The 18457-nt window shown below is 34.5% G+C and overlaps 1 protein-coding gene across 1 annotated transcript in view; it reads left to right on the forward strand.

The window, feature by feature from the left end:
• The window catches only part of LOC129222432 (lysosome membrane protein 2-like), a 52360-nt gene that overhangs the window by 22135 nt on the left and 11768 nt on the right, over positions 1-18457 (forward strand). Inside the window, exons 2-5 of the mRNA XM_054856947.1 lie at positions 3016-3173; positions 6375-6519; positions 10842-11078; positions 12216-12307. Of these exons, the coding sequence (XP_054712922.1) occupies positions 3016-3173; positions 6375-6519; positions 10842-11078; positions 12216-12307 (632 nt within the window). The remainder of the gene's footprint in view (positions 1-3015; positions 3174-6374; positions 6520-10841; positions 11079-12215; positions 12308-18457) is intronic.

The raw sequence follows: 18457 nt of genomic DNA on the forward strand, positions 1-18457 counted from the left end.
CCACACTAATCTTGAAATTTTTCTGCAGCAAATTTATAGCATGTAATTTATACTGAGAAATGATTATTACTACTATGCATGAATTTTGCAAAAGTTTGATACAAAAGTCCAAACTTTTAATCAAGGTCAATTTTAGTAAATGTTTATTATTTTGCTGAGGATTTATATTGCATGAGCTAATAATTTTTGACTGAAAATGGCAGCTCAATTTTCACACAAAAGCAGGTAAAAGTGAGATTCGATTTGAAATTAGCTTAATGAAAATGATAAAAAATTACAAGAGATTCTCTTTAAGCAAATAATTTTTAAAAGTTTGATTTTGAAAATTATTGTTTCTATTGAAAAAAGATCAATTTTTGCTTCCATAATTTTGACCCATGCCTCGTTTATACAGCGATTTTTGCAGATAGTCCGAGTCTTTTTTTTTTTTTTTTAATTTCTAAGCTGAATTTCTTTTTGTCATTCACTACGTCAATTAAGGAACGTGTTTGCGTTTTCCCACGAAGTGCACGATTTGGGTCTCAATCTTTAAATACAATACAAGTTGAATTCTTATCCGATTTCATGCCGTCTTTTTATTTATTTATTTATTTATTTTTTTACAAAACCTTGCATTACTCAAAACTATGCTAAGAGAAACTTGTACCACTCTCATTCTAACCACGACAAATACAGTGAAATCCCGTTGCAACAAATGCCAGTACAACGAAATATCCGTTTCAACGAAACAGTTTCAGTCTCGCTTGAATTGGCATTACAGTGTCCGATTCCCATCACAACGAATAGAATTTACAGTCCCTTGAAGTCTATTTTAACGGAATTTCAAATTCATTTAAAACATCACACGGCAAATTTTGTTCAATGACAGATTTTTGTTGTTTTCATTGCACAAGTTCAGTGGCCAAAGTTGTCAACAAAGAACTGCGTTTTGTTTCTTCGTGACATTCAGACTTTTACTTGTTTGGCTACGTGGTCACGTAGTAAATAAAACATACAGTTGGAGAAAGATTTCAAGGAGAAATTTGTTTCGTTTTCGAGTTCCTTTTAATGGAAGGCATAATAATTTTCTTTTCTCCAGAACCTTCCTTTATCGTTGTGTTTGCAAAAAGTTAGTGTCAATGCACACAATGCAGACAACGTTAAGTAATTGTTTGTTAACCAGGATGGATATTTAAAAGCCAGATTCTCCACATCTAAATATTTTATATTGAATTGAAATAACAGTATAGAAAATAACAATCAGTGAAACAAAATTAAGAAGCAAAGTAGCTAATGGAGGACCTTTCTCTTTCATTTTGAAAATGTTGCGTTTTAGTAAAAAATAAAAAACCAAAGAATGTGTTCCAGCTTTGTTAATAAATTAACTTATAGCGAATGTCAGACATCAAGTTTTATTCCCCCCCCCACCCTCCAAAAAAAAAAGAAAGAAAGAAAAGAATAGGTTACATCCTATTTAGAAATTTCAAAGAAATTTTCTCTCCACAACTTATCAGCCATTTTTAAGGTATTTTTTTCGTCATTGCTTTTTTTCATAAATCGTTCATCAGTTGCAGTTGACACTCACCGCCACTTATTTTCAAAATTTTGCACTAAATATTGAGTGATGTGAAAACACATAACTTAAATCAAAATAAATTGAGACCAATATTGCAACATAACTCCTAAACAATCAGCATAATTGCGGTAGGTACACACAAATTTCTTATACTTTTTTAATATTTATTCTTTTTCGGAGTTTTAAGTAGTCAAGAAACATAGAAAATAACCTTTAGATGAATTAGCATAACTAGTGGACAAATTGCTACTTATCTTAAGATTATAGCTACAACAGTAAACTCCCGATTATCCGCGGAATTAGTAACAAGTGCCGTGAATAAAAATCGCAGATAAACCAAAAAAGGCTAAAATGACGGATAAATAAGGTAGAAATTGTCCTTCGTCAAAAATTTAGCTGTATTGATGCATAATACTTTCTTCAAACAGTGAAGATATATACAGTATAGTAAAAACGTTTTGTATTTTTGCTCAACAGAACTTAACATCAATAAAGAACAATGGTATGTACGATGAAGAAAGCTCAGAAAAAAATAATAAATAAATAAAACAAAAACAACTGAAATACACAACCAGCTCAGTCAATTCCGGGCGAGGACTGCAGTTTCGTGCTTATTAGCACTCCTCAGCTCAGCCTAGGAGTGACTGAGCTGGAGGCGGAAAACCTCTTTAGGAAGCCAAGAGTGCCAAACAAACTGGTAGCTAATACAGAATTAGCACTGACCAGACGAGTAACCGAAGCAATGGTTCGGTTCAACTCGAAATATTGAAGGCAAGCTGGTCTGAGGTGCTAATAAGCACGAAACTGCAGTCCTCGGCTGGAATTGACTGAGCTGGTGGTGTATTTCATGTATTTCTGCCTTAGCCCTGGCTATAGGGCGGTAACTTACTGAAAAACAACTGAGTTTAAATTTACAATTTTTCGACTGAAAAACAGCCATTAGTATTTGCTTTTCAATGCGAAATACATGTTCCTGCTTCTTGACTTACTCGTGGATAATCGAGATTTTACTGTAATTCAATGATCAACATCTTGGGCAGGTTGTACTGAAAAAGATGACGTGGAACACCACGAACTGCTTCATCGGAACAATACCGTATTACTTTTAAAGAAGTATTTTGTATTGAAATAAAATAAAAGACAAACTAAATATGGTAAGAGACTACTGAAAATTTACTTGGGCTTATTGTTAAACAATACTAAAATTGAATTACTAAAATTTATTATTTACAATTGTAGTAAGTTTTAAAATTGAGGTACATTCTATCTTCTTCGAAACCTATTAGATCCGGTGTAATCGTTCTATTTTTAGGTTGATTTGTTAAATTAGTTTAATTTATAGGATTTTTATATTCTTAAGTAAAATAATAACTTAAATTAAATATTAAAAAAACAAATTCATGTTTAAAAACGCTAATCGTTTTTAAGAACTCTTGATTAAATTTTTTCTTGAATTTTAGGAGCTTGTTTTGAAACCTGGAAGTGAATTTTACGATATTTGGAAAGAGCTCCCGATTCCGATTTACCAAAGAATTTTTATCTTCAATATTACGAACCCTGACGAGTTTTCTAATGGAGCTAAACCAAAAATTCAAGAAATAGGACCCTTTGTTTTCAGGTATGTAGGGCGAATTTCAAATTATTTGTATTCTCAAAACTTTTTATGGATTTGTTCTTTATTTTATTTCATTTTTATTTATTTACTCATTTATAATAATTATGATTATTTTTTACCTTGATTTATTTCTTACGAGTTTATTTTCATTTTGTTTATCTAGTTTCATGCATTTTATGATGGCAAAACCCTGCAAAAAAAAAAAAAAAAAGCGGTGTGACTGTACATGTTATGCATTATTAAAATAAGAGAATATATGTAAAAGAAATGTGTTAAAGTTTTAATTTCGAAATGATTTTGCAGATTTTTTTTAATTGTTTCGAATTTGTTTCTAGGCATTATTTTTAAAGTATCATTAAAAATGGTGATTGGAAAGATATTTCTAACGTCCCATCATTAAGCAAAACTCTCTTTACGGGATACTAATACTACTAAAATTTAACGTTATCTAGCCTTGTCTTGTTTTATTTTGTTACTGATTTTCGTGTACCTGGAGGTATGCCCTGCTTCAGTATAATATCTCAATATGATACTTAATCAGGTGATAGCAAAGCACATAATTAAGAAAACAGCAGTATTATGAGCCGCTGTTGGTACCAGGAATGCAAATAAACCAAATTTGGAGAAAAGATTATTTATCCTTTCGTATGACAGGCGCAGCGTAACTCCCGCACAAGAACGGCGGTCGCGGCGTTACCCTGAACTTAGAGGTTTAGGGGGGGGGGGGGACTCGTAAACATTTTATTTTTTATATTCTTTTCGCAGTGATATTTGTCATATATTTATCACTAGCAAAAGTACCCGGCGTTGCCTGGGTCAGTAATAATTGTGAGAAACAATCGCTACTTTTTTTCGTTTTCTGTTTTGACTGAAAGAACTCAAAACACACCGCTTTAACGTGATTAAAAATCGAGCTTCTTCCTTATCCATAAAAGTAAAATAGCAATAAGTATAAAGAACGAACGAGTATTCATTTAGAAACGAAAGCACGAATTTAAGCATATAAAAATTTGAAGAATTTCTAAAATATGAACTAACAAAAACAAAGATAACTAAAAAAAATAATAGTTTAAAAAACTAAAAAAACACGCTTTTGTAGCAAAATGAACTAAAAAGTGAAAAATAATCTTTGGATGATAGTAGTTGACCAATCACTTAATTTTAATGCAATACAAAAAAGCATGGGGTGCTGTTTATTTACATTTTTGCATGGACAATAAATGGAAGAAATTCAAGACAACTGATAAGAAGCCCCCCACGCTTTTTTGTATTACATTAAAATTAAGTGATTGTTCAACTACTATCATCCAAAGATTATTTTTCACTTTTTAGTTCATTTTGCTACGAAAGCGAGTTTTTTTAGTATTTTAAACTATTAATTTATTTTCTTCTTTTTAGTTTAACTTGTTTTACGAAAAAATATTCATTTCAACATTGTTCAAAATCTTTTATGCTAATCCATCTCAGTCACCGACGTTTGTGTGCGGAAATCATATCTACATTACTTTGAAAATTTGAGATGCATTTGAATAAAAGTTTTGTTAAACAATGGCCTGATCAGCAATGAACTTCAAATTGAAGGCTCACTTAAATTTTGACGTGAAATTAGTTAAAAACAATTATATTTCATGTTCTAATTATCTTGGAACATTGGAACAAATTTTGTCTGATGCAGAGAAATTAAAGGTTTTTGTAGATATTTTTAAGTAATTTTTGCGAGCATTTTTTAATGTATTATTTTAAATTTTTCCTTTTTCACATTGTTGGATTTATGCCAAAAAAAATTAAAATTGGAGAAAACTAACAATTAAAAGAGTTAATTGATTAATTTGATTATAGAATATTGCATTGTCATCGGGTCTGAGGTCGCGTGCCAAATTTTAAAAGAATCCGATTGCAGGAAGTGGGCGAAATTTGAGCTGCAAGATTCCGTTACAAGATAAATACATACATACATACATACATACAGGTGAAGCTAATAAAAGCGTTTTAAAAACCATGCTCTTTATTTAATTAAATAGTACACGCACACAAAAAGAGAAAAAAAAAAATCTCTCTACTATGTTTCCCTAAGTGTGCAAAAAGTAGAGTTTCCAAATGTTTAAATGACTTTAAACTCACGTTTACTCCAGAGAAGCCTTGATTCAAAACTTTCATTATGATTACTTTTAATATTGCTGTTGTAAGGCAACGAATTTTCGTAACAATGGGTTTTATATTTAATCATTGAATGGGGAAATTACATGATATTTATTGTTTTCCATCATAGCGTTCTTAAACTAAGTTTTTTTAGGAATAAATTATAGTCTATGTTGCTCCCTGATAATGTAGCTATCTATAGTAAAAAAAAAATGTTAAAATCCGTCCAGTTGTTTTGAATATTACCCCAGACATACATACATACAAAAGTAGCCATTTATATATAAAGATTAAATAGCACAGCATGGATAATTTTATTTTATGTGCGCCATGGAGTTTTTTACACAGCTGCAAAAAAATGCGACTCATGTGTGTGTTTTCTTTATTCGTTGTTAATTGTTTGTATGTTGTGCTCATTTTATTTTGTGTATTTTGTACTGTTGTGCCTCTTACCTTCGGGCCCTATGTGATACTATGTGGTGCATAGGGAGTTTCTTTTTGTGTCTAATAAAAAAAAAAAAAACTCCCGGATTCAGGGACGATCATCCCCTTTAAGAGCGAAGACGCACCTCCCCCCCCCCCCCTGAACATAGCGAAAACCTCCCCAAACGCAAGAGTCCCCCCCCCCCATCAAGCGGAGAAAATACCCCTTAAAACACCCCCTGTCTCAAAATTTCAATGTCTGCGCCATGAACCCTTTGGTGGGCGCTCCTGCCCGGATTAACTCTAGTTTGTAAAAACAGCTATGAAAACTTCTTTACATATCTCGTTGACCATAGTTCGATTGGTTTTAACAAAAAAAAAAAAAAAAAAAAAAAACACTATTTAAAAACTGTTGACACATTTTTAAATTGAAAAATATCTCTAGAAACCAAACCGTTCGAACCCTGCGTAAGCTTGAATCCGCTTTTGACAAGAACCCATCAACAGGCTCCAATTTCCCCTCAAGCTTGTTGATGGAAAAGTGTATCCCGCTGTGGTGTTGCCGAAGAGAAAGTGTTAATTTGTAACATTGAAACGGGTGGTCTTGCATGTTTTTGAAATACATTTTTGAAACTTATGCAGAGGTCGATGGCTGAAGGAAGGAATGCATTGGAATGAGACAGACGGAACAGTAACCTACAAAGATATCAAGGAGTACGCTTTCGTCAGAGAGCTCTCAGTTGGTGATCAAGAACAGAAAATTTACACCCTAAATGGTCCCTTGCTGGTAAAATATTTTATACCGTAGCTTCATAGTAAATATATGTGTTGTTTTCTCAGTATACTAATATTATAATAAAATACACTTTTACTACTGCTTTATAGTAGACATATGAAGCAGTGAGAAGTAAGGGGATGTAAGTGCCAAAATTAAAAATTTGGAGATAACCAGTACAGTTGATAGGTGAACCTCTCCTCTGCTTTGGTGCAAGAGATAGTACTATACTAGTAGCCCATGGTAGGTGCTGCTACACTGTTAAAACTACGGGTTGCAATCGTCACCTTTCAGGAGTGAAACGCTTGTTCGCCAGCGCCACCCAATACAAAGCCGAAATGGCAGCTCTTACTAGGGTGAAAAATAGGCAATTTTTAAAAAATATGCAGCGGGGTTGAAAAGAAGAAACCTTCGGAGAGAAAAATGGCATCTTAACTAATTTCTACTGCAGATCCCCCCCCCCCCGCGTATTGTGTGCGTTTTTGAATACAGTTGTGTACAGTTGTGTAGTTTTTTTTTTTTTTAAATAGTTTTGATTCATGACATTCTTTGTTTTGGACATTTTTCACATTGAATTCAGTACTGGAAATGATTAAAACTACAGTTTATAATTACAGCATTCGATCACATTTCAGAGTTTTCAACACAGTTAAGAAGTGTTCATTGCTTCAATTCATCTGATCGTGCTCTAACTCGGTGTTTCTCAACCTCTTTTGACCCGCTGACCGGTAAAAGCTTATGAAAAAAATTGCGGACAGGTGAAATGTTTATCATTTTTTAAAAAAAATAAACAAATAAATAAATAATAACTCTAGGGCCGTTAAAAACTTGTGAAAAAATTCTGCCTACTGATGAGGGTTTTTTTTTTTTTTTTTACGAAGTAATGCATACTAAAAATAAATAAAACAATAAATACCTGCCCTTTACTTGGTATTAAAGAGCTGTCACAAATATTATGTTTAAATTCAAAGGCGAGTAATTATTTTAATAGTCATAGTTTAGTTAATAATCATTTACGAGAAATTATAGAAAATTACACCGTAAAAAATGTCATTATTATTTTTATTCTGTTATTTCTTTTATTTTATTTTAATTTATTCATTTACTTATTTATTTTGATCAAGGAAATAGCAACCTGGATGAGGAAAAATTTCTGAGAACCGGTATAAATTTTCCGAGGACCGGTGCCAGTCCGCCGGTTGAGAATCGCTGTTTTAACTATCCACTTGGATTGCTCAAATATTTTAATATATTATTGACATTGACTATAGCATGATCCGTAACAAAAATGAAATGTGAAGGTACTTATGGATTATTTACAGGAAGAGACAAAAATATTCTGGGATATTACAGTTACGGAAAAACAAACTCGTTTCATAAACGTTCAAAATTAAGAATAACAAAATAAAATGCACATGAAGTTTTTCGACAGTTTAAAAACCGAAAGAATTTTTTAACGCAATATTTAGTCTATCCGCTTCACAAAATAACACTAGCGAGATAATAACCGATAACAGGAAATGATAAAAAAAAAAAAAACTCTAAAATAAAAAAGCAAAAAAATGTATGTCAAACCCAAAGCGCATGCGCAAGCGAGTCATTCTGCGATTTGCGTGATCTTTTGGCACCGCTACTCTATTTTCTGGCCAGCATTTCACCCTTGAGCACCATGCTTTCACCTTAGGGGGAATATATTCACTCGTCTAGAACCCCTGGTTTTAACAGTGTACACAGCATGAATTAGAAAAACTTTTCAATGAAAGTCTACCTAGGAATGGAACTTTAAACGCGTTTTCCTCAAAACTTTGAAAATGTCCACTCACATTCCTTTGCTTCTCACTGCCTCATATGTTGGATTACTATACATGATTACTAGAAATATTATCCTTATTTTGTAGTTAATTTAGTAACTTTGATAATTGATCTCAATCGAAAACTTTACAGTTAAGTATTTTACAACAGTACAAAAGGTATTACATTTGAAATTACCTCCTACTCTACTCAGCAGTTAGCATAGTCACGCCGTTTATTGGAAACCTTTTCTCTTAACGTTTACAGTCAAAGTTAATCCAGGAATGCTCATGGCGCAAACTGTGCCAATGAAACGTTTGAGAGCCTATTTTAAGATGTCTTTTTCTCCTTTTTGAGGGGAAGGGATTCCGTTTTTAGGGTACTTCGTAGCATCTGAAGGGATGCGCCATCATCTTGGAACGAAAGGGCAACCCTGCTTAAACGATGTAACATTCATTGTCGCACGTCTAGGTTTCCAGTTAACATGTTTCGAATTCCACTCATAGTATTTTTCGTTTTTTAAACTACTAGGGTAACGGCACCAGTAACAGACAGTCGTAAGTTTGGATTTAAATAATAAGAATTTTAGGCGGGTAAAACGGATGTTGGTGCGACCCATGAATGATACGGTGCAACCATATAGTGCTTATCAGAGTGAATTTTATGAGCCAGTTGGTACTCACAAGGCAGTGGGGGAAAGTTATGAACAGCAAACACGAGGTCTGCCGGTGTTTCATGTTCATTTGAATTTAATAAGGTTTTATGTCTAATAATAAAGAACGTTTGCACATTTTGAAGAGAAAAGGGGAATTCGGTCCATTATTCATCCTTTCCTCATTTTATATGTTCATCAGAATTGTCGGTGTTTGTTACTGGGGGCGGATTTTTTTCGAAATTGAACAAATAAAAGTAGAATTAACTAATTCAGAGGATCTAGAAGCAGCAAACCTTAGTTGAAATGTAGTTGCAGGAGAGAATAATAGTTTTAAAAGTCTAAGTACATTAAAAGGCTCAGAAAATTAAGTTAACCTAAGAGCGATGTCTTAAACATGTCTGTTAGTGGTGCAGTTGCAGTTACCCTATGCGGTTTTATCTTTCTTCCTTTAAACGCTTTTTTACACAAGATAATTGTGAGACTTTTCAAAATCATGCTCTACGACTGATTACCGGAGCAGTGAAGACAACACCCATTGACTGCATGTTACTCAGCACTGATAATAGACCTCTAAAGATGATCTTTGAAGAAAGAGCTGTTGTCCTATGGGAAAGAATACTTAGAATCCCTGGGTGTCTGTCCCTGTGGAACCAGGACTCTCTGGTCGGCGGGAGAAACTTAAAATCACAAAAAGGTTTTCTCCAGGGAGTAGCTGATATTTCTTCTAAACTAGATTTAAAATATGAGACTGAACAATTTCCTCCCTCCATAAACCCCATTTCTGAAAAAGGTTTCTCCATTCGTCTTAATTTGATCAAGAATGTGTTCAAAGCGGAGACAAATGATGTAGTGTTAAGAGCTCTTGCTCTCGAAACAATAGAACCCTGTTACCCCAGAGAGAAATGGTTGAGAATATATACTGACGGCTCTAATGTGAATGGATGTGTTAATACTGGTGCTGGTGTTTACTGTGAACTTTTTTCCTTTACACTTCCATTGGCAACCATAGATCAGCTTTCGATGGCGAGACTGCTGCCATTTGCCAGGCCCTGTCACAGCTCCAGCCACATTTAGACTCTTTTTAAAAAGCAGTTGTATTAACGGACTCAAAGGCTGCACTCCAAGCTATCGATACACCTAGCCACTCCCGAACTTTAACCACCGATAATTGTTTGAAGCTCCTTAACCGGCTTGCCAGAAATAATAAGATAGTTGTTCTTCAGTGGATTCCGGCCCGCTGTGGAATCCAAGGTTATGAGATGGCCGATTTTTTGGCCAAAAAGGGAGCATCGGTTCTTCAGAGAACCAATCCTAAGCTTCCATTTAGTAACATCAAAAGCTTAATAAAGAAAATCTTTAAAGACACTTTTCACGAAGAACTCAAAAATCGCAACAGCAATAAACCATGGTTTGAGCTGATTCTGAGTGTCCCTAATTGGCCTAGGATGAAATCTGTCGCCATGTTTCGTTTATTATCTGGCCATGATTGCCTACGAAAACATCTCTGTCGTATCAACGTGGTTCCTGACCCTTTCTGCACTGTGATCTCCACGAAGTAATGGACATGCCTCATTTGTCCAGATGTCCTGCTCTCCCTCGGACATCCATCTGGGAACGCTGGATTGCTCGTTTTCATTTATAGTTTTGTTGTTATGCTTTTGATATTCAACTGTCTTTAAATGTGCCATTGGAAATAAAAAAAAAATAAATAAAAAATAAAAATATTAACTTATGTGATTTAAGAACGAGGAAATCAAAAATCCATACAAAACTAATCACGAATAGATTATTAATTATTAAAATCTTGCTCTATTAATCAACGCATTGTGTTTTTATTTACATCTTATGATTTGAACATGAATCGATTTCATTCATTACCACTTTTTAGGCTGTCATCAATTACGTCGAAGATTACGCTCCATTTTTCATACGTTCATTGGTCGCCGATATCATGAATGGCATTTTTGAAAGCTACAATGAGACGCTTCTTGTACACAAAACAATCCGGGAAATTATCTACGAAGGATACTACGAACCAATGGTTGCTGATTTAACAAAAGTTGTAGAACCTTTCATTAATCTACCACTCAAGCTTTTCAACGATACTTTTGGGATTTTACACGAAGTAAGTTACTTTTTGTAAATGAATCTTACAAAATTTGCAACAATTTGATTCAATAATAAAATATAATAATAATAATAATCATCTAAAAATTAATTTTAATATGCGTCTATGCATGAACAGTACATTCCCTCAACTGGCTAAGCTATTGAAGTGTACAATGTAAATCTGAAACTCTATTCGTATCATTTTTTTTAAGCCGATGAATTGTATCCTCCCGTTAACTAAGCATTTACATATTCTCCTACCCATTCTTTCGCAGAGTTGTACTGTTACTATATTACCAGGGGTGATTGTGTTCCGGTATTTTACCGAATTTCCGTTATTTTCTGACGTATTTCCGGTATTTTTATGTCTGAAAATACCGGAATTTTCTTTTTTTGTTATGCTTTTATCTCCCTACCTCCGCAATTTGTTAAAATTATATAATACTCATCAAATATACCTGCAAGAGCCTTAAGATGGACAAATGTCAAGATAATTTTTATAACACCAGCTCAAAAGTAACTTTGTAACCCATTAAAAATTTAATCAAATGTACACACAATATTTTGACTCAGAACTATTTAATACTATTTAATACTATGGCAAAGGTGCACTTAAGTAATAGGGAGAGATGGGGTCAGGAGCTATCCTTCAACTTTTCAATATTGAAGCTTCAAAAATCTATTTTTAGAGGATCTTCATTCATGTTAAGGGAAGGGCTTGGGATCGGTGATTCTCTTCCGGTATTTTTTCGGAATTGAAATCTTAAAAACGTTATTGAAGGCCCTCAAACGACATTTTCGAAAAAGTTTTCAATTCCGGCGATTTTTTCGAAATAGAAGCTCCAAAAATGACATTGAAGAGAGGGGATTGGGGGCCACTCCCCTGGAAAATTTTTGTAATTAAGGTCGCAAAAATACAGTTGTAGGCAATTTTTTGTGATGTGTTGGGGGAGGGAGAGTTTGGTGGCATTTTCCCGAAAATTTTTCAAATTCACAAACCTTTTGGGGGGCGAACCCCCCCCCCCCCCCTATGGATTCGCCACTGCCGCGCACTGTCGAATATTAATTTTAATTGCATTAGCAAGTCATTTGAGATCGATTTAAAATGTCAAGAATTTTCATTTTCCATTACTAATGTACAAATATCTTACAGAGAAAACATATTGGGGATGGAGTATTCACTATAAAATCAGGTGTCCATGGAATTGAAGATTATGCCGCGATTCAGATGTGGAATAATCAGACGTAAGCAATGAATTATTATTACTGTTTTATTTATTTATTTTTGTTGTTATTGTTTAGTTGATTTTAAGTTTTTTTTTTTTTTTTTTTTTTTTTTTTAAGTCTTCGTTTCTATTCGTTATTTGCGCAGAAATCAACAATTGCTACAGACTAACTGCAAACTCTAGATCAAGATACAAATGGCACACAGTTTTATCAGGAAATGAAGAAATTTCTTTTATAGTTTCCAAATGTGTCGAAAGCCGTTTTGCGGTTGTTTCCAGTTTCGCAAAGACAACAATCTCCCTTATCTTTCTGCCTTCATAGACAAGTCATTCTCAAATTCAAGGAAACAATTTTACTTCTCACCCTTTTCTTAACTGATAAGCTGTATGTGCTCAGGTTAGGTAGAATTGAAAGGAAATGCACTGCTCGTTTAGATTTCTACACAACTGTCAATGTCAAGACACTTTCTCTGCAAATAGAGAACAGAATTCCTACCTTGACCTCACATATCAAGTAATGATACCTTCCATTCGACGCCCGATGCATGTGAGGGAAAAAAGGTAAGGGGCCAAAGCGGGAATATTACTAAAGGCATGATAGGTGGTTTGATAAAAAAGTAAGACATCAAAACTAATTGTAAATCTTTTTATCTACAGCTTACCTATAATTTTATAGTACGCAAGATAGAGCCATCTAATAATAACTCTGTCTATTTTTCTTCTTTTTTTTTTCTTTCAAAGAACGATGATTCGCTCAATTTGTTCAAGAATAAAAACTGGTGAATGATTCACATGACTTGGAAAATTGTTTTCTATTTAGAATGGAAGGTGTAGAAATTTGTTTTAATCGGGGAATGCACAACAATTTTACATTACCGTTTGAAACAGAGAAATACAAATTAATTACCGTATGGCAGAATATTAAGTTATTGTTAACTGATTTTTTTTTTTTTTTTGCTCTTGTAATGTTCTACTTCAGTTCATAATAATATTGATTTAAAACTATTTAGTTATGTATTTAGAGAACAGTTTTTAAAATTGGAAACTATGGAAAAAAAAATTTCTTCAAAAAAAATTTCGTCCTCGAATTTTAGTTGTAAAATGACCATTAATTTTTTACTTGATAACTATTTTCAGTTTTCAGATGACTTATTTCATAAATACGTTTTCTTTCCCCTTTTAAAATCTTACTGTCTTATAAATGTAGCAGAGACACTAACACAGCCAGAATTTAATTTCTTGGCAGTGGCGCAGCCAGAAAATTTTTCTGGGAGGGGTTTTCAAAATCAAAAATTGTTGCTTTCTTTCCCATTCATTTACAATGCGTAATCAAGGGCACCCATATAGGGGGGTAGGGGGCTCCAGCCCCCCTTAGAAATGAGAACTTCCTTGCTTTTAGTGCTTCTTTCTTTGCGAAAATGTATAAAAATTTCTTTTCCAGCCATTAAATGACTAATATGAGCCAATAATGAATAAGTTATAAAAAAATGTCAAATTTTAACATCTTTAATCTGTACTAAAATCGGTTTCCATGGTTAAAATATTCTGCTAAACCATGGGGAAAATTTTTGAGCCCCCCCCCCCTTAAAATTTTGCATATGGGTGCCCTTGTGCGTAATTATTCAATATCTAAGAATTTCTACAGATTAGTAATTATTCATTCTAAGTAACTTCTTAAAAACAATTAATAATTCGTATTGATGTCACTATGAAACGAAGAAAGTGGGAAAAGCACAGAATATTTATTATTAGTTTTACTTTAATCTTATATTCATTTTTTGCGTGTTTTTCGCGAGATCACTTAAAAGCTCCTCCTAAAATACATTCATATATTTTTGAATGTCAAATGCTAGCTAATAATGGTTTCGATCTTTCGATGAGAATTAGTTAAGAGCCTCAGAAAATCGGGTGCGGTACGCTTCCTCTCACTAGATGTCCCTAAAAAGGAGCAGTGGCGTACTGGGCCGCCGGGATACCGGGAAAATTCCCGGTGCGCCGGTGCCTTAGTGCGCCGGCGCCTCAGTCTTTTTTTTTTTTTTTTAAATGAATTTTGTACCGGATATTGCGGCGCCTGGTACCATAAGATTTATCGTACGAGATGAACAAATAAGACAACATCATAAAACTACGTATCATCCCTTTTTAAAATCAAAGTTACCTCCATCCATCGGTTTAATCAGAATCGTTAATGTATAATGCTTTTTTCATTCTCATCCAAATCTACCTCCCTTCATCCAAGGAATAAAATGGAATTAAAAAAAAGTAACATCAGGGAAATTTTTTTTTAATTTGAAGTATCAATTGGCGACTCTAACAATAAGCAACCATTCAGCGCCAACTTGAACTCAGTTGAAACTATAAAACTTTCACCTAAAAGTTATGAACAATGCCGTTGTTTCCAGATTTTTTTGCACCAAGGCGCCTATTTCGGACATCTAACTTTCGTACGGCGTCCATCTCTCTGTAACTCGGTGACAAAGCCAGGGTTTTTAGTCCTGGGGGGAGGGGGGGCTAAGGTCAAAATTTTTTATGTTGTCTTGATGACGCTTCCAACGAAGCAAAAGAAAGGCAAAAACTTCGGTTTCACTAAGTGCGGACGGGGAGTGAGGCTGCAGCTTCATACACACATAGCTCCTTTCCTAGATTCGTCACTGATATAACTAATCATAACTAACAGAGAAAAATTAATAAAACTGGTATACCTTCTTGCACAGCCCCTTTATTTTTATTAATGATTCAGAAGCGCTGCGAAATTTTTCAACAGTTCATAATTCTCTAATAGTGAAGATGAAAATTTCGTGGCATCGGCGCCCCCATGAAGACTTTAAGGCACTCTAATTTACTCCTCCCCCCCCCCCCCCCAGCAGATTGGGAAACAAAATTAGAGGTAGGATCCATTCATTTTCAATAAGAGATTTTTTTCGTTAAAAATATTTTCTTTTAAATCATTATTAAATGTAGCGCATGATTACACAAAATTGTTGTACGCGTGTATTATACTTCTCATTTTCAACTTATCACATTTAATAGCGTTAAATTTGAGCTTTTTCATAGGATCAGATTGCCCTTTTAGTCATTTCGTTTGATATACTTTTCACACTTCCACATACCTTTTCCCTTTCAGGTGCTACTTTTTTTTTTAAAGGCGGCAAATATCACTACTACTCAATAAATTTTACTTTAAATTCAAAACATGATCAGGGGCGTAACTAGGAGAAGCACAGGGACACCAACCCCCCTCCCAGGGCCGATCCTAGCAGGTGTGCATAGTGTGCACCGCACAAGGGCGGCCAAAGCAAGGGGCGGCCACAGGCCGCATCATCTAGTTCTTTTAATAAAGCAAAATTCCTCGAAAATTTCTCACAAGATGACATAATAAGTCGAATAAATATGCAGAATTTCAAATGTTCAATTATCAAATTAGGTGCCAATTTTCCAACAGCATAGCATATTAAGAAAAATGGAATGTTAGAACACATTGTGTTGCTCCATTATCCATTAATATCAACTCTTTACTTACATGTTTCTTTGGTTGCGAAATTTCTGACAGAACTGGTAATCAGGCATTCATACAGGGGAGGGACAAATGACGGACTCCCCCCCCCCGAAGCATGAAAGGGTGTCTTCTAAAGGCAACTAATGCTCATCTCCAGCCCCTCAAGCTTTTATTAACCCTTAACAATGACATATTTTATGTAAAAATAAAAAAAACTAGGCTGATAGGATACTGTCGCAAGTATTTCAAACAACAAATTCTGTGTTCAGCAGTCGTGGATGCGTGGAGACTGGAGAGACAATGGAAAATTGCGGTTCCCCTGAGAGTAAAACATACATAATCAAAGAACTAAAATTCTTAATTTTCCCTTTGCAGCAATTTTTTCTAATTAAAATCACGAATGAACTGCCCGGTTTCAGATCAGGTAGGAGAACCAGAAACTTGTCCCGAGTTACAAATTTTAAGCGTAGCTCCAAAACGAAGATCCAAAAGGATGCCTTGACGAGACTAAGGAAGGCTTCAAACTGCGTTTTTAGGACTTTAATTCCGGAAAATTTTGCTGGTTGAACCATCGATTTTAAGGATCCAATTAAGTCTCCTATTCACCCTTTCTACTTTAATGTAATCAAACATAGTCAAAAAATGATGGCTCCAAAATCAAAAATGTTTTTTTCTGGGGACAACCCTTCCTAACGTCATCAAAAATTGCTCAATGATATTTTTTGAATATCTTTTTTGAAATTTTTGCGGTAGAGAGTGCTGAAATTCATTCCCTAAGATTACTACCAAAGATGGTCTGAATTAGCGTCTCTAGAGAGGCCCCCAATCCTACCCCCTCTCACTTAACGTATTCAAAAACAAACTAAAATTGCGTTTTTCAATCATCAGTTTCGAAGAACTTTGGGGGAAATACCGCGGATCCCCCTTTTCTCCAACGTAATCACTAATGCTCAAATTTTCGTTTTTAGATGGTTCCGTGAAGACACCAAACCCTTTCTGCCTAAAGTAGCCTGAAGTTGACTTCAGTTTCAAAAAACAGTTCTCGAGGGCACACTGAATCCCCAACCGCTATTTGTCCCATTGTTATCAAACAATGCCTAAAATACGATTTTGAGAATTCCACTTCTAAAAATTTCCGGATCGCTTACGTAAATTTTCACGGCACTAGAGCATCCGGCATCCCCCATCAATTATAGACAGGGCTTTAGTTGTATTTTTCAGATATTAATATCGAAAAATATTCAGAAAGATCCGCTGAAGCTTCTCGGTTTCCTTAACGTCACCAAAGATAGTACAAAATTTAGGTTTTAAGAGCCCTAAAACCCTTTCTTCAAAAAAAAAAAAAAAAACAGCCTAAAATTGATATTAGTTCCGAAAAATATTTCTATCAGTTCGTAATATTTTCCAGTTTCCCCTATCGTGTCCAAATCCAGCGAAAAATGTGTTTTTGAAACAATAGTGGCGATAAATTACCAGAGGAAAGATGCCAGACCCCTTACCGTCACCAAAGACAGCCTAAATTTGAGTTTTAAACTTCAATTTCGAAAACTTTCGATAGGAGACGACCGAATCTACCGCCCTCCAACAACGTCAACAAAGATAACCCAAAATTGCTTGTTTAAAACTTCCGTTTCAGAAAATTTCAGCGTCGATCCTTTCTTAACTAAGGTCACAAAAAATAGCTGCAATTTAACATCAATTTTTAAAGAATTTTAGGAAAGAACTCCAACATTACTTTCCCCTCAAGTCTCGAAAAATTTCCTTAAAATTGCAATTTTTGACGTCAATACTGAAAATTTCTCCATGGACCTTGAATGTTCCCGACTCTTTTGTCCTTGAAACCAAACACAACCTGAGATTAATTACAGCTATTTTTCATACGCCAATTTCGAATATTTTCTGAGGGAGATCCCCCCCCCCCCCGATTCTCCCTCCTCCGTCTTTCCTCTGATGTCACCAAAGACAGACTATAAAATGCGTTTTTACGACTAGTAAATTTTTTGTTCCTGCTACTTTCTTCAAAGATATAAATTGTACCTAAGGAGTTTTTTCTATCTTTTTACATAAATTCATCTTTCTTCTGTTTTTTTTTTTTAATTAGAACTTGATACAGAAATTTGAAGAAAGATTTGTATAGATTTGTATGGGCGTTATAGTCAAAACATGCAAATTGCTCTTCAGGGGCGGCCGACACCTTAGGATCGGCCCTGCCCCCTCCCTCCGAGCGCGAAATTGAAGATATGACTAAAAATATTTTTCCCAACTTTAAATGAAAAGAAAAAAAATCAAAAGAAAATTAATTTTGTCGACTAAAATCAGCGGCAACCACCGTTGGGGTACGAGAGATAACTCGCCGCCTTACCCCAGCATTATTAAGGATCGCCAAAATTTCCATTTAAAGTACTTCAATTTCGAAAACTTTCAGGGGATAGCACCTAGACGACCCACATCAAAAAGATCGTTTAAAATTTAGCATATTGCACTTCAATTTCGGAAACTTACTAGAGGAGTCACCCTAACTTCAGCGAAATTATGATTCCCGAAATTATAATAAATTGTCTATACAATTTCGTTTTAGCTCTTCAATTTCGAAAACTTTCCAGAAGAGAGTCCCCGAACACCACCCCGTCCTCTAAAGTTATCAAAGACAGAATACAGTTATGACATTTAAGA

This window comes from Uloborus diversus, chromosome 5 (assembly GCF_026930045.1).
Source record: "Uloborus diversus isolate 005 chromosome 5, Udiv.v.3.1, whole genome shotgun sequence".
In the NCBI taxonomy this organism is placed as follows: domain Eukaryota; kingdom Metazoa; phylum Arthropoda; class Arachnida; order Araneae; family Uloboridae; genus Uloborus; species Uloborus diversus.